We start from the raw sequence: 13,432 nt of genomic DNA on the forward strand, positions 1-13,432 counted from the left end.
CTGTCCTTGCAGAAGGTGAAATCTTGCTTGTGAAGGAGCTGCCCAATTTACCTCATTGTTGGCTGATTTTTATTTTTATTTTTCCCTCATAGTGCTTATTGTCTGAATTAAGCCGTACCAGTTGTTTTAGATTTCATAGCAGACTATATTCAAAGGATTCTTTTCTAAGCCAAATACAGTACCATAGAAGGTTTGGATATAACATGTAGTTAAAAGGAGGTGGCATGTGGGCACCAGAAGGCATTGGCAGGCTGGGCTTCAGTAGAATCGTGACTGGAAGAAGGGATATTGCTTCTCAGAACAATTTCCTAGGAGGTGTAGAATATACAATTCAGGGATAATTTTTATTACAGGGGAGGCTGTAATTGCTACCAAATTTGGCTCTGTAGCATCAAGGCCTTTGAACAGTATAGAAATCAGTGCATAGTTTTATTTGCCCTTTTCCCATAATACTCTTTTTTTTCCTGAGGGGGTCTCTGAGCTTGCTTGTTTTTTTACAGACCTTTCATTAACCAAACTAGGTAACATCATCAGTGCTAGTAAGGAGTGCAGTTTTCTGTCACTTTATATTTTAGTGGATTGACCTGTTGGGTTTGGTGGGGGTTGTAGACTGCAGATTCTTGCTGTTGGCTTCTTTGACAGATTTCTTGATTGGGGTATTGTTTGCTTGATTGTTGGTATGGAGGAGTTAATTGATGCTAATCAAGATTCTTATTGCTGATGGAGATGTGCTTGAGTCTTTTTGTTCCTTTTGGGGCTGAGTGATAGTCCCTTTTGCATAATCTATAGATGTTGTTAATGTCCATGTGTCTATTGATGGCTGATTTGTCAGAGTGTCAGGCTTCTAGAAATTCTCTGGCGTTTTCGTTGGACTTGGCTTGGTCTGAGATTGTCACATTTTCCCAATTGAAACTGTGATTAAATCTGTCTACAAGTTGTGAAATTTAAAAAAATTCATCACGTCTTCGGACTCCTTGGTGTTTGTGGAGGCCTTTGTCAGTTTTCTGCCTGTTTTCCCTACATAGTGGTTGTTGCAGTCCTTGCATTGTATGTTGTAGATGACTCCTGTTTTTCCCCTGGGGTTGTTGGATCTTTGGGCCTGCTTAGGATGTTTTGAAGGGCTTTAGTTGGTTTGTGTGCTATGCTGATTCGATGTGGTTTTAAAGAAGTCTGCTATTGGTTTCTGAGATATTCTTGATGTATGCCAGCGTAATTCTTTTTAGTTTTGTGTTGGTTGGGCTGTATTAGGTTGGATGGTCAGGGACTTTTGGATAAAGTTGCGTGGATATCCATTATTCTTTTTTTCTTCCTTTTAACTCCTAGATGCCAGGTATTTTAAGTTCTTGAAAGCTTGTCTTCTGCCATTGATTTTAGTTCCCATATAAGACTAGGACACGTTTCTCTAACCCATGGCCATCTAAGCTCCTTGGCCAATAGCTCTCACAGGGATGTTTTTCTGAAATTCTGTCAAATGGAGGAATCTGGGTTGAAATCTGCACAGGTAGTTCTCAACTTACGACCACAGTTGGGACCAGAATTGGGACTAAACTGCTAAATAAAGCAGTTTTTCAGGGAGTTAGACTTGATTTTACAACTTTTTTTATTTGCTATGAATGTTAAGTAAATCACTGCAGTTCTTAAGTGTATTACATGGTCATTAAGTGAATCTGGCTCCCCCCATTAACTTTGCTTGTCAGGCACTGACTGGGAAGGTTGCAGATGGTGATCACGTGATTCTGGGACGCTGAAGCCATTATAAATAAATGCTGATTGCAAAGCGACTGAATTTTAATCACAGGACTGGAGGATGCAGCAATGGTTGCAAGCATGAGGGCTGGTCATAAGTCATTTTTTTCAGTAGCAACATAACTTCAGATAGTTGCTAAACAAATAGTTGTAAGTCAAGGACTACCACAAGTTTCCTTGGGCCAAGTACTGTAGGTTGCTATTCTGTGAAAGGGACTACAAGTGTTGAATTTCTCAAGTGGTAAACCCAAAAGCTGTTCAATGTGTCTTGCTGCTAATTTCACCATGCTTCTATAAAGTTAAGATTAAATTCAGCTACCTTCCACATCTTAAAATGTTATGCTAATGGAAGTGCAAATTTGTGTATGGTAGAAGTCTCTCATTAGACACTCTCATAGTAGCCATTTTCTTCTATTTGTAGAAACACAATCTCTGGATTTCCTTTTTATTTTATAATAATAATCTATTTTTCTTTCTTTTTCTTTCTTCTACATTTTTTAGACGATGGACAAAGAATTCAGAAAGTGGATGAAATGGTATGGGAAAAAACATGCAGATTACACAGTGAGTGAAACTAAACCACGAAGTTCATTTTAAAACCAAGCAAACCTTTCTGATAACCCTAATGTGAATAATTACTTTTTATTTTAGTGTAGGAGTTTCTGAGAATTGCCTTTGAAACCAGTTAGTGGTTGAAATTAAAGTTGGTCTGAAAAGTCAAAAGAACTCTTTTCCTTTTGGTAATGAAGAAAACTTTAATAAACCAGAATATGAATGAATCATTTGCAAGTTCAGACAACTTGTGTGCTCTTTCATTAAAGTAAAGTTACATTTATTTTTTGTCTGGACTGATACAAGTTTCGACTTGAGGCTTATGTCTTGTCCATAAAAGCCCAAATGCAGTTTTTAACCTGAAAAAATGTCTTCACCACAGACCAGGAAATGATGTACGAATATGGCTATTGAGCCAAGAGCTTAGAGGATATAGTATCATTCTGACATTTGTAAATTTTGCCTTTGAATATGTAATAAAAGAGAGGTACTTTCTTTACACTTTAGACCAGTGTTTCTCAAATTTTATAACTTTAAGGTGTGTGGACTTCAACTCCCAGATTCTAGAACTCTGGAAGTCTACACATCTTGAAACTACCAAGGTTGAGAAACACTGTTTTAGACAGGTGATTTAGAGTTTAGCATTGATATACTATCTGGGAATTTCTTCCTGTGCTTTGAGTTAAGACTCAAAACTCATTGTAATTTATGTAAGCTGATTACACGGAAGTTATCACCACACTTGGCAAACTACACAGGGCGTATTGATATGAAACCACTTAGATTTGAATGGTTGTTTCTAGAATTTTTGTCTGAAAGATTTCATTCCTCCCTCCCCTGAATGCTTTCCCTGTGCCACTTTTCCCTCTCAATTTTCCTAATAAGTTATGTTCCAAGTTATTAATAAGGAGCCTAGAAATAGAGATGGACTTAAAAAGATGGTACAACTTGTAAGAAAATGATCCACTGGTAGTTTATAATGTTTCCTTAAAATGCTTGGATTAGGGAGTTGATCTGGTTTAATGTCTCTTTGTACAATCGTTAGCCAGGAATTTTAAAGTATTCAGCAAGCCATTGCTTATACATCACACTAATTCAAAAAAATGACACATTAATGCTTAAGGCAGCTGTCTCCAAGGCTGCGGGGGGGGGGGGGGGATTTTTTTTGCTTAGCTATGTTGAATATGAACAGGCCATTATGTCTACTCTTACTTTCTTGATGAGGCTATCAAGAAAAAAGTCAAGTGAGATTATGTGCCATCAAGTCTCTTAGAAATCACATAAACACAGAAAAATAAGTCAAGTGAATTATTAAATCCTTTTATCCGGGGTAAGAAGAGAATTGCCCAAAATTAGAATTCAGATTAAATTGGTGGGCTAGAAAAGCAGAAACCAACATCCTTCGCTGATAGAAGGTAAATGAGACATGCTATGAAGAATACGTATTCATTTGTGTAATTTATTCAGCTTATGTATCTTCCCATTTAGCTTACAATGTAGAGCAGCCTACACAATTTCCCAAAAGCAAATACTTGTTTGTCTCTGTGTGTTTGTCAATTCATCCATCTCAATATAATAGAATGTTTTGAACCAGAAGTAATTCAAACAATGAAAATCCTGTTCCCCAGGGATTTTATTTTCCCATCCCCTTCCTTCTTTCCTTCCTTCCTTCCTTCCTTCCTTCCTTCCTTCCTTCCTTCCTTCCTTCCTTCCTTCCGTCAGCGTTCCAAATAACATCCAAAATTAAATCAGAGTCCAAGCAGGCCAAAGATCCAGAAAGGAATATGACTGCAGGCCTGACAGCTTCCTTCCTTCCTTCCCCACCTCCCTCCCCAAGTGACACTGGGCAACGAACAAACTTTTTAAAATAAAAACAAATAAAATCCCCATCTCCATCCCGTTTCTTTTTGTTTCTCACTTATTTCCCCCCTGTTAATAGTAACAACATAGCCTTCTCCCCGCTCATCTACCCTGTGCAAGGACTGTTTTAACAGATCTACTCTTTTGCCACAGAAAAAAAGGCAGCAGAATATTTATTTGTTTCTGGATGAATATATTTACCGCCTATTTTTTGGCGGGAACTTCAGCCCGCTCAGATATTTGAAAAACTCTCCAGTCCCTCCTGTGGTTTTGAAACAGAGCCATGTTTAGCAGTGTTCCTTTTTTATTATTATTAAAAAAAATAACTGCATGTGCTTTTCCAGGCAGAACAATTCTTTGGGAACCAAATGTATTAAACAGTGGCTGTTGGAATGAAACAATTTGTGTGTGTGGTATTATATACACAGGCAGCCAGCCAGGTCCTGGTTCTTCCTACTGTGACGGTTTGCTGTGGGTAGATTTCTTTTCTCGGATTTCTTTTTGAGCTCTAAACTCTAGAAAAGCAGTTTTTTTGGAAAGGGGCTGGTTTCTTAATGTGATTGGCCTCTACTCTAGTCATATGTCATTTTAGTGCTCCTACTTGGGATCCCGGCTGCCTCTTTGGCTGGATTCTAGCCTTTAGTTGCCATAAATGTAATTCCCCTAGTCTTTGGTAGATAGGCCTGGCATTGGCATATGCATAGAAACCTGAATCACAAACTTTTGCTACATTTAGAATAGTCCTGCTGAATTGGAAAATGCTGGCCGAAACAGGGAATGTTTAACCAAACAGTATTGCCGAAGGAAACACATGTTAGTCAATGGCTGTAAAAAAAGTCAGGAGTCTGGTAGACTCTTTTAATGAAGTTTGTTCAAGTAATTCTCACTTAATGACCAGTCACTTAGCAGCTGTTTGAAGTTACAAGGGACTTCTGTATGTTACTTACGACCCCTTTTCGGCACACATGGTTACATGATCACATTTAAGGCGCTTGGCAACTGACTTGCATTTATAGCGAATTTGCTGCATCCTATAGTCAGATGACCATTATTTTTGGCTTTTTTTTTGTTTTTGTTTTGCCAAATTCCAAACTTTACTTCTGGTTTCTGACAAAAATGTCCACGTGTTCATTTAACAACCAAGGTGTTCACTTAACGACTGCTGCAAAAAGGATAATAAAATCAGGTGCACCTGTGTGGTAAGCACTTAATGGAAGCCATAACATGCAACTATAATTCTGGCCTTAATTCTGGTCATAAATAGAGGATTATCAATAATCAGAAAACAATCAAACTCTTCCTGATTTTGAAATTAGTAGCAGCAACTGGCCTAGATCCTTTAGTTAAAAGGTTGGTTATCTCTATTTTGGCATGTATTGTTGACCATGATTAAAATGTTGATGTGCCAAATCTTTTCTCTTGTGTGCCTGTTCTCACAACAGTTTGATTCACACAGCATGTAAGCCCCAAAGTACTATTATCCTTATGTCTGGGCCCCATGTATGTGCTCAGATTCTCAATAACAGTTTTAGGTAATGGTAAATTGTACAAGCTATTAACACCATGTGCTGTGTCTCAAATATAGAATTATATTTGTGCTCCAAAGTACATTTTAATTCTGAAAGCTGAATGGTGATTGCAGTTGGTGGGCTGTTTAAATCTTCCACCGATTTGGAATTCCTGTCCTTTCCTTTTGGGACAGAATGTAGGATGGAAAGTGAGAATTCGGAATGGAGGGAAAAGTTTAAGCATCCACTCTTCAATCCTCTTTTAATAATTATACTTTGTATAGTTGTTTGTGTGTTTTTAATGTTGGAAAAAGGAAAAAAAAATGTCCTTTGATTTACATAGGCTTAGTCTTCTCTTGAAACAAGTAACTGGTTATATTAGAATCACAAATGAACTTTGCAAATGGATTGTGTTCTGTTTCATACCAAGTTTTTGATGCCTTAACATTCAACAATTAAAAGACATAGATTTTTCTCCCTCTTCTCTATTCTGTGTTGTAATAGATACGTTTGGATTAGACATCTAAAAAGCGGCTTAGTTTACATTCAAATTTCAAGTGCCTTTTTTCTTTAATCCATTTTTAGCTGGAAAGAGGTGATTTCCTCTCAGAAGAATGGCGAGACAGAATTGCAAACACAAGGTACGGCTTTAACTTGTTTTCCAGGCCTGCCATCCTAAGTATAAAATTGTTTGATAAAAAGTCAGTCTCCTCTCCCATGTTGAGGATTGCTATTCAGTCTCCCATCTGCTCCATTGATTTGTTAGCAAATAACATTAACGTTCCCTATTTCTTGGAATTTCAGGGATAGTATTCACAGGGACCGGGGGATATTCTGTATGTGAAAACAGTGTAGAATTTAAGCATAGCTTTCATGGTATTGGAGTCAATTCCCCAGGGAGGTGGTGGACATCCATCCCTTTGATGGATATATCCAGGCATAGCCAATCATTCATTGGTTGGGAATGCTTTAATTTGGACTTCTGCCTTAAGTAGGGGTTGTATTAGATGGCCTAAATGATCCCTTGATTTTGCTATCTTTATATGTTTATGTACAAAACTAAATGAAGCCAAAGGATATACATTGCTGTTCAATGGCTGATTCATGATTGCCACAATATAACTTCAGAGCAATAGCAATAGCAGACTTATATACCGTTTCACCGTGCTTTACAGCCCTCTCTAAGTGGTTTATAGAATCAGATCATTGTCTCCAACAGTCTGGGTCCTCATTTTATCTATTTTGAAAGGATGGAAGGCTGAGTCAACCTTGAGTCAGTCAGGATTGAACTCCTGGCAGTGTTCAGAGTCATCGTGCAATACAGCATTGTAACCCATGCACCATTACAAGGAGGCCCTCTTTTCTGAAAAATTATCTCAGCCCATTCTTTTAAGTATTTTTAATTGTACACCGCCCAGAGTTGCTTTGATAATGTGGCGGGTGGTCTCTAAATTTAATAAATAAATAAAATAAATTCCTCTGCCTATGCAGGCAAAACCTTTTAGATCACAAGTCTCCAACCTTGGCAACTTTAAGCCTGGCGGACTTCAACTCCCAGCTCCCAACTCCTCCAGGCTTAAAGTTGCCAAGATTGGAGACCCTTGTTTTAGACATTAGATGGGATGTAGAAGTTCTGTTCTCTTAAGGCTGTGTCATTCTAATATGCCAAACTCCTGTGATCTCTCAAACATTCGTTTCCATTAGTGTAAGTTCTGTGGAGTATTATTTGAACATGGATACTTTTCTGAAGAAGAAATTCTCACCACTAAATAAGGGAATGAGCCTTTAGTCTGGTTTTTTTTGGAAAGATTTCTCTGAGTTTAGGTCAGGGAAGAGTAAATAATCTAAATTCTAGTACAGGGTTGGACAAAAATGTAAATCCAGATCTGTTGATAGATCTCAGAAGGAATTATAATGAGATTAAAAAAGGATTTATATATCCCAAATACTTAATAACGGCAGCAAAACGGCAAAGTAGGCTTCCATTCTCAGATATACTGCTTGAATTAAAAATACTTAAGGAACCTTGGTTTGCATATTGATGAAGAAGCTTCTGTGAGCTTTATTTTCAGTTCTGGTACTCAAACCAAAAATCTGGGCTTGGAATTCTTTAATTGACTTCAATTTAGTTTGTGCCAATTTCAGTTGGTAGAACTCTAAAAAAGGAAGCTCCAGAAAACTAGAGAAATCACATAGGTTTCTTGAAGTTGGTCTGCTTTCATTCTAGTCCTTCTCCTTCCTAAAATTTAGAAGAAAATAAAATTGTACACTGACACATAATTAATTGCTATTACAGTCCCCTTTTTATACTGCATAGTTGTTGTGAAGGCATTTTATCAAAAGCCTAATAGGTAGTCCTTGACTTTCGACCAAAGTTATCATGGACCTACCTTGGGACTACTTATGACCCAGACAGACCCGTTTCCCCCTCCCCCCCATCACGTGACTGAACTTATGGGTGCTTGGAATGGATGGATTCATTCACTGCCATTTCTATATGCTGCAGTCACATGACTCTTTTTGGAACATTTTTTGCTGAAAAGTACCACTCCAGTTTTCAGCAAAATCGCTCCAATGGCAAACTATTGGTTTACTTAACAACCACAGGGGGCTTGCTTAATGACTATTGCAAAAAAAAAAAAAGGTTATAAAACCAGGGGAGTCATGTGACCAATCCATTTTACAACCTTTGTGACTCACCACCATGATGGGGCAGGCAGGCTCCATTACGGTCATAAGTCAAAGACTTCCTGTATTCAGTTCTTTTACAAACAAAGGAACACTTTTGTAAGGTTCTCTGGCTTTATTTACTATAGTTAGTTAAATTTTGTAAGAGGTAAATATTCCCCTCTCCAGAAATTTTTTTAAAAGCTTAATGTTTTTTTTCCTTGTTTTGCTAACACATTGTTACTTTGCAGTGTTATCTTTGTGAATAACTTTGCTTTTGGTCCTGAAGTGGATCACCAGTTGAAGGAGCGATTCGCAAACATGAAGGAAGGTAATAAATCCAATGTTATTTGATCAAGATTTTCTTCAGTTAAATATACATAGTACATTCATACCTACATACATACAAAAACCAAGCTGGAATGCAGCTACAAGTATGGGCTGGGGGTTTGACTTGTGATAGTAATCATAACGTTTACTGACTCTCAAATGTTGCTTCCTACAGCTGATGTCTTTTACTTACCTTTTCTTGGCTTTGTCTCTTCTAAGATTGTAAGCTCCCCGAGTTACCTTGTATGAATGTTAACTCATAAAGCTTTATATATATGGAAGCAATCAGTATTAGCAATAATAGCAGGGATTTCATATTCTTCATATCTTCCAGATATATTGAATGATGCGGTTACATAATTTTAGGCTCTGAACTTCTGAGCGTTCTCCTCTTTAGGTGCTATTTTTACTACCCCTATCTTTCTCCCTCCTTCATTTCATTGAACAAGGCCTTGGGCTTTGTCCTGTTTTTAAATTTACCTTGAAGCAATAATATCATTTGACCTTGAAACCCATGTAAGCTATTTGGCTTTCTCTAAGAGAAACATTAAAGCTCTATGAAGAACTCTCTGTTAATAATCTCCTCTTTAGCATCATTTGTGCTATAACCACAAATTTTAGAGTTGCTCAAATTCCTTTGAAAAGAAACCAGAGGAGTTTTGTTTGATGCCAGCTATAAGCCCTTTAATACAGTACTGAACCCCCAGAATGGTGAGTGCCCACTTCAGAACTCATGTACCAGCGTGCTTTCAGCATAGATTACCGTAGGGTCCTTGGTACTCTCTGAGCTTGTTTGTTTTCTTGTAGACATTTCATTACTCAACTAGGTAACATCATCAATGATGATGAAAGAAGTGGGATTTGCTCTCTGTTTATATACGTGGCTTACCCTACCAATATTGGTGGGAGTGTATCTTAATTAGGTAATGTCTGGAAAAAAACCATCTTTGAGAGTGCCTTGAATTACAAATATTTTTTTTCTCTTGGCATATATATGTTATTTTCTCTACAGTGAGAGTTGTGGGGTAGTGATCAAAGGAATCAGATTTTGATCAGGGCCTTGAGATTGTGACAATGGTTCCTTTATTTGCCATCTTTATATATTCACATTAAAATGGATAAGAGTAAGAGTTCTTGGCTATGTTTGCATTTTGCACCTGAGCCTGGTAGCCTTATTGGCCAGCTGCAGCTTTAAGATGAAGACAAGGTGCTTAGCCAAAGAGTGGGGGGCACCTCAGTTTTAGCATCATTAGAGGAAGTTGTTGAATTAAATAAGCTTGATCTGATCTGTTAGGGCAGCTTTTAAGTCCTGCTCTTGGAACCAGCACTCCAGTCTTCATCCTTAGCAGAAACCTGACTTAGGTTTGCCTTACCTTAGAATTTATCTTAATTACCAAGGGAGAGATTTGCCATCTGTTCTTGAAATGTGATCCATTGCACAATCCCAGAGCTATACAATTTCTCCTCTGGTGCTTATTCTAAATAAAGCTTTTTTACTTCACCTGCCAGGGAGCTGCCCTGTATTCAAATCCTCTTGGGTGTGGCCTTTGGAGTTATTTTATAGCCATCTGTTATAACCCTTTCATTAGGCCATTCATTTCTTAAGCCATCAAGCTCTCTGAAAGCTCCCCACATTGTCAACCAAAAACTTTTTAAAATGCAGATTCACAGTAAAGCTGCTGAGCTGGTTTCCTTACAGATGTAGTGCTATTAAGACATGCCCTGAACAGGGATTAGGAAGGGCTGAGTAATTATCTCTACTTAACCATTTTACTCACCTGTTACAGCAAAACAATGAAAAGTCATGTAGGACCTTTTAGGCTAAATTCTTGAATGGCTTAAAGCTTTCACTGACTGTAGTCTAAGGCTGCAGCCCACTCCTTTCACCAGATGCCTTCAATGTTCTGCTGAGTCATAACATGCAGTTAGAGGGATTGTCAGCTGTGAGGAAAAAAATATATGCATGGCTAATAAAAGTACATGTATGGTAATGCATTTGGGCATCGAGCCATGCTTATTGTGGCCATTTGGGTACATGAACATTTCCAAGCCATTATCCGGAGCTATAATTCATCCAGAGGTTTAGTGTTGTCTCTTTTGTCCTGACATCCAATGATCCATATCACTGTTATAGTCCAGCTATTTTATGAATTTTTCCTATATTTTTCTTAATCTTGAGATGGTCAGACCATAGACCATATGCATCCCCCTATAGTCCCCTATTATCCCAATGTCTTTTTTGCTCTGTGTTGTTGGAGATTTGGGGAGAAGATGAAAGGGAAATGGGAAATTTGTTCCTGAAAAGTACAACTTCTTCTGTTGCCATTCTGTTTCATGGAGGGGTTTACATAGCAAAAAAAAAAAAAAAAGGTCAAACCTCAAGGTATAGATTTTGCCCCTTAATCTTCCAGTTTCAAATAGTCAAACCTGCCAACCCTTTGCTGGCCCAAGGAGCCAAAGCAATTAAAATGCGGTCCTCCTAATATAACAAAAATGTTCACTGAATCACATTCATTGCGCTGATTGCTTTTTTGAAGAACAGAAGATCCTAAGAGCGATTCTTTATAATGTCCCTTTTCATGCAAGCAGTAAATCAGGGGTGTCCAACCTTGGCAACTTTAAAACTTGGGGGTTGGGTAATTCTGGGAGTTGAAGTCCACAAATCTTAAAGTTGCCAAGGTTGGACATCCCTGCAGTGAATTATCATTGGGGCTTTCCATAAACATCAATTTAATGTTGGATAAACGTCTGTCTTCCCCAGTTCGTTGTTGTTTTCCAAGAAGATAGGTAGTTCTGCATCTTTTTATTTTCTCCTGTGGTCTTTGTCATATTCTTGCAGTTTAGTTGTGTTTCTCAGCCTCTGTTTTCCCTGTGTAACAGGGCGGTTTTGAAGGATTGTATGTGAACTGAAGATGAATATATACATATACAGAGATTTGTTTTTCAGAAGAAACTGATAGTTTTAGGGTTTGCTCCTTTCCCTTTCCTTCAATTATTTAGACAGAATCTGAGAGTTCTGGTTGCCAATTTTATCTACAGGTAGTCCTGGACTTACAACTATAATTGAGCCTAAGTTGCTAACTTAGACAGCTGTTAAGTGAGTTTTGCCTCATTTTAGAACCGTTTTGATCACATGACCATGGGGGGGGGGACGCTACAGTGGTTGTATGAAAACCGTTATTAGTCATTTTTTTTCATTGCCATTGTAACTTCAAATGGTCACTAAACAAATGGTTGTAAGTCAGGGACTACCCATGTGTCAAACGTATCCTCTGTTATTATATTCAGCATTCATATATATCATTTGAAAACATCACTGACATCTAAAATCACCAGATACATTAAGCTCATTGGGGAGGGGCATCCCAAATGAAAAGATATATCTTTATGACACAGAAGTAAATACATTTACACATTTTTTTCCTAATTTGTCAAGGAAATTAACCTGTAGCATAATTTTTTTTCCAGGTGGTCAAATAGTATCCTCAAAACCTTTTGCACCATTAAACTTTAGAATAAACAGTCGAAACCTGAGTGGTAAGTTTTGGTTTTTTTCTTGTGTATTTTCTGAGAGAGAGAGAGAGAGAGAGAGAGAGAGAAATGAAGAACGGTTGCAGGAACTGGGTATGTCTAGTTTAATGAAAAAAAGGACAGGGGAGACATTATATCAGTGTTCCAATATCTCAGGGGTTGCCACAAAGAAGAGGGAGTCAAACTATTCTCCAAGGCACCTGAGGGTAGAATAAGAAGCAATGGAATCAATGGAACAGCTTGCCTCCAGAGGTTGTGAATGCCCCAACACTAGAAGTCTTTAAGAAGATGTTGGACAGCCATTTGTCTGGAACGGTATAGGGTTTCCTGCCTAGACAGGGGGTTGGACTGGAAGACCTCCAAGGTCCCTTCCAACTCTGCTATTGTATTATATTGTATTTTATATACTTGGACCATAAGAAAAAGTTTCTGGGTTATTAGAAATAAAGCAACACTTAATTCTGAATTAGTCATGTCCATTAAGATAACCAGAACTATTGAAAAGATCAATTTCCAGAAAGTTTATTCTGTATAAATCAGTGGTGGGTTGCTCTTACTATCAATACCAGTACGCTGATAACATGCTCGTGCATTCTGTTCGCGCACATGTCTGACTTGCACTGTGTGCGCATGCTCAATCCACCGCTCCTGCGACAACCAGCTGCTTGTTGGGGTTCGCGCATGCACCGTATGCTGTGCACACGTACGCACTTTACCGTGTGCCATAAAAACAGGTATGGAGCATGGACGGGCAGGTGGGCCAAACAAGCGACTGTGAACCGGTATGCTCTCCTGGCCACTACCGGTATGGCCGTACCGGGCCATACCCACAGCAACCCACCTCTGGTATAAACTACATATATTAGTCCTTAGAGTATTTTTATTTTTAGTTGTTTGATGTACAATAGGTTTTTGTATACTGATAGAAAAATAAACCTTGATCTTCCATTGGTTTGCTCCTTAAAAAAAAAGAAAAGAAAGCAACGTTCTCCACTAGGTGGAAGTTGGGTGAACACAAACAAACCCATTTCAGTCCTTCCTGTTGAATGTAGAGATCTGATGGGATTGGGACATGGGGGGGGGGGGTAGGATTTGCATGAGCATCCCTGGGTCCTCTCTCTCCTCCCTCTCAGTCCTAACATAGGGTATGTGGTTGCCCCTTTAAGGTTTTGCTGCATTTAAATTTATATACAATTGGTTGCAGTTGTATATAACTGCCTTTTCACTCCAAGGATTCC

The 13,432-nt window shown here is 38.3% G+C and overlaps 1 protein-coding gene across 6 annotated transcripts in view; it reads left to right on the top strand.

Annotated features, from left to right (window-relative positions):
- DOT1L (DOT1 like histone lysine methyltransferase) overlaps nucleotides 1-13,432 on the top strand; it is a 94,744-nt gene that overhangs the window by 33,995 nt on the left and 47,317 nt on the right. For 5 of the 6 annotated variants that reach the window (XM_032210293.1, XM_032210447.1, XM_032210623.1 and 2 more), the window contains 4 exons: nucleotides 2,248-2,310; nucleotides 6,252-6,307; nucleotides 8,585-8,664; nucleotides 12,132-12,200. In XM_032210293.1, coding sequence (XP_032066184.1) covers nucleotides 2,248-2,310; nucleotides 6,252-6,307; nucleotides 8,585-8,664; nucleotides 12,132-12,200 — 268 coding nt within the window. The remainder of the gene's footprint in view (nucleotides 1-2,247; nucleotides 2,311-6,251; nucleotides 6,308-8,584; nucleotides 8,665-12,131; nucleotides 12,201-13,432) is intronic. The other variant, XM_032210704.1, reaches the window with a different exon arrangement.

The sequence above is a fragment of the Thamnophis elegans genome, chromosome 1 (genome assembly GCF_009769535.1).
Source record: "Thamnophis elegans isolate rThaEle1 chromosome 1, rThaEle1.pri, whole genome shotgun sequence".
Classification (NCBI taxonomy): domain Eukaryota; kingdom Metazoa; phylum Chordata; class Lepidosauria; order Squamata; family Colubridae; genus Thamnophis; species Thamnophis elegans.